We start from the raw sequence: 2,500 nt of genomic DNA on the forward strand, positions 1-2,500 counted from the left end.
ACAATATCATATTCAAATACCATATTAATAATATCACATTCAAATAACAAATTAGTAACAATATATCATGATTCCATGAACATTCTACAAATTGCAGAAGAAATATATATAATATTTCAACCTATTAAAAAATGGTTTATGAAATCTAATAACACCAATTTTGAGAACTCTGATGTATAAGAAATATACAAAAGATGGGAAATTTGCCTATGATATAGACATACATCCTCCACACACAGACAAAAAAACTCACACAAAAATTAAAACAACAAAACACAAAAACCACCTCTTCTTTTCTCAAAAAAAAAGAAAAAAAAAAGAAAGAAAGAAAAAAGAAAAAAAAAACTGAGCCCCTTACCGATCATAAAGCAGCTGACCGTGATGCCATTGCGGTACTTGCCCAGGTTCATCTTCCTCCACCAGGGAATGTTAGGGTCGTCCCTCACATCCGCCGGCACCTCCACGTCCTTCATCATGGTGAGGGCAAAGTGACTCAGGTACGACCAAAAGAAGAACTGGGACATGGCGAAAAGGTTGATCAGCTTGAAAAACCTCCTGTTCTCGTTCCTGAAGAGGAGTGTGTCCTTCTCCACGGCATAGTTTTGCTCGATCAGGGATTTGGTCTCGACCGTGTGTGACCGGGTCTGGGTCGTGTAGCGGGGAGTCGGCCATAATTCTTTGCTTTTGAGGGTATTTTGGGTTCTTAAGCCCGCTCGGAGGTTAGACAAGGTCAATTGGCACCACCTGGCACCTGTCATTAGGCGAGACAAGGTCATTTTTGAGGTCTAATACGAGGTCAGAGTTCACATGGTCTGGAGTTTGTTTACATTCAAGACTTGTGTAAGGGGGCCAAGTGTTGCCAATGCTGAATTTATCGTGCAGTTGTATTTGTCGTGTTTTCTCGGGCAAGTTTTGCGTTGTGGTTGTCAGTGATTTTATCAGTCTTGGATACACTATTCTGTGATCTTCAATTTGTTGATTAAGATTTAATATTTTGGTATATATTAGAACAGAAAGATATCCATACATGTTTTGTTTTTAATTATTCGTCGAAGAAAAGGTACGACACTTCCCTGGTACTACTGGAACCCACCCTTCGAATATCAGGATTTAAGATGTTAGCAACAAGAAATACCTAATTCTATATCCAAGATGTGTTTTCCACCAAAATACGTTGAAATGCTTAGCTTTAGCTAAATAAATTACTCTAGATTCTGTAAAATCTTATATCTTTTTGTAAATTTACTGTTGTCATCTGTTAGTTTTAGCTCTGTAAAGCATATGTTACTCAGTAAATTTATCTTTTTCACTAAACTATATCTTATCAAGCTTCAATATTCTAAAGGTGAACACAAAACTTATAACTGTATCATTAAAATTATATCAAAACAGTAAAGGTTTGGTAAAAAGATCGAGTTAGTGGTTGAGATTCAACTGGATAAAAAAAATCCAACATCTCCGAAAGCAATTAATTGAAAATATAACATAATAACATACCCAAGAATATCAAACTAGGCTATAAATTTAAAAAAATTATAAAACCAATAAAAAGTAATTGCGCATCCCGCTTCTGTTTTGATTTTCCAGCCCGAGGCGATCATGGTAAACAAACAAGAAGAATCAAGAGCAATCGGAGACTTACACACCCATTTTTTCTAGTTTTTAAGAGGTATTTAAGCGTCGAAGAGGTCTAAGAGGCCATGCAAGGACGAGGAGGGAGTAGGTAGGAGAAAGAGAGAGAAGAATAAACGTCGTGCGAGGGAGAGGGGGAGAGATAAGTGGAAAAAGAGACGAACCCGGTAGGATTTGGAGTAGTTTTTTTGAAGGGGGATTTCATTGAAAGTTTAATGATGTATCGTCCTCTTAATACGGATACTGGGATTTATTGGTGATTTTTCTCATGTTTGCTCTCTTTTGGGGATCTTGATTTGGAAAATACTAGATCTTTAAACATTTTGTTGATTTAGTCGGGATTGAGGTAAGTTTCTAATACAACCTTTGGTTGGGAATTAGTTTTCACTTATCGTTTTAAGAAAAATAGTTTTATAGATGATTTTCTGATGAGGAGGATCATTTTGTAGCTGTGATTGTAATTATCTTGAAAGATGTTGAAAAGTAATGTAGTTTAGCTTGTATTAATAAATTTGTGTAGCTTTTAAAATTTTCATTGAACTTTATCTGATATTGTTATTAATACTGGAGAGTTTCTGTTGAATCATATATTGACACCATTATCACATGGTTTTAAAACCTGTCTTATCACTTTACACTATTAGATCTGTAGTAACTGTCATATGGAAAGAAATGTCATTTAGAGTTAGTCTAGAACTGTGCACTTTCAGTTGCATGGTTATTGCTGTAGACTTTGAGACATGTTGACTGCTAAATGTTAGCTATAATAGTATTTGAAGTATATTATTGCATTAATTATCTACCAACTGAATGAAAGTAAATCTACGAGATTTACTGGAGGGCTTTTCAACATAATCTTCCCTAGTTG

At 35.2% G+C, this 2,500-nt stretch overlaps 2 protein-coding genes across 4 annotated transcripts in view; one reads left to right on the forward strand and one right to left on the reverse strand.

Moving 5' to 3' along the window:
- LOC122255330 (transmembrane protein 223) overlaps positions 1–877 on the reverse strand; it is a 1,989-nt gene extending 1,112 nt beyond the window's left edge. The window contains exon 1 of the mRNA XM_043019307.2: positions 359–877. Coding sequence (XP_042875241.2) covers positions 359–776 — 418 coding nt within the window. The 5' untranslated portion in view covers positions 777–877. The remainder of the gene's footprint in view (positions 1–358) is intronic.
- Positions 878–1,565: 688 nt separating this feature from the next.
- The window catches only part of LOC122255327 (WD repeat-containing protein 48), an 18,407-nt gene continuing 17,472 nt past the window's right edge, over positions 1,566–2,500 (forward strand). The window contains exon 1 of one of the 3 annotated variants that reach the window (XM_086538627.1): positions 1,566–1,669. The gene's annotated coding sequence lies outside the window, so the exon portion shown is untranslated. Of the gene's footprint in view, positions 1,800–2,500 lie in introns of all 3 variants that reach the window. The other 2 variants (XM_086538647.1, XM_086538638.1) reach the window with 2 other exon arrangements.

The sequence above is a fragment of the Penaeus japonicus genome, unplaced genomic scaffold (assembly GCF_977035675.1).
Source record: "Penaeus japonicus unplaced genomic scaffold, GWHDUDI00000001_assembly GWHDUDI00000001, whole genome shotgun sequence".
NCBI classification, from domain to species: Eukaryota; Metazoa; Arthropoda; class Malacostraca; order Decapoda; family Penaeidae; genus Penaeus; species Penaeus japonicus.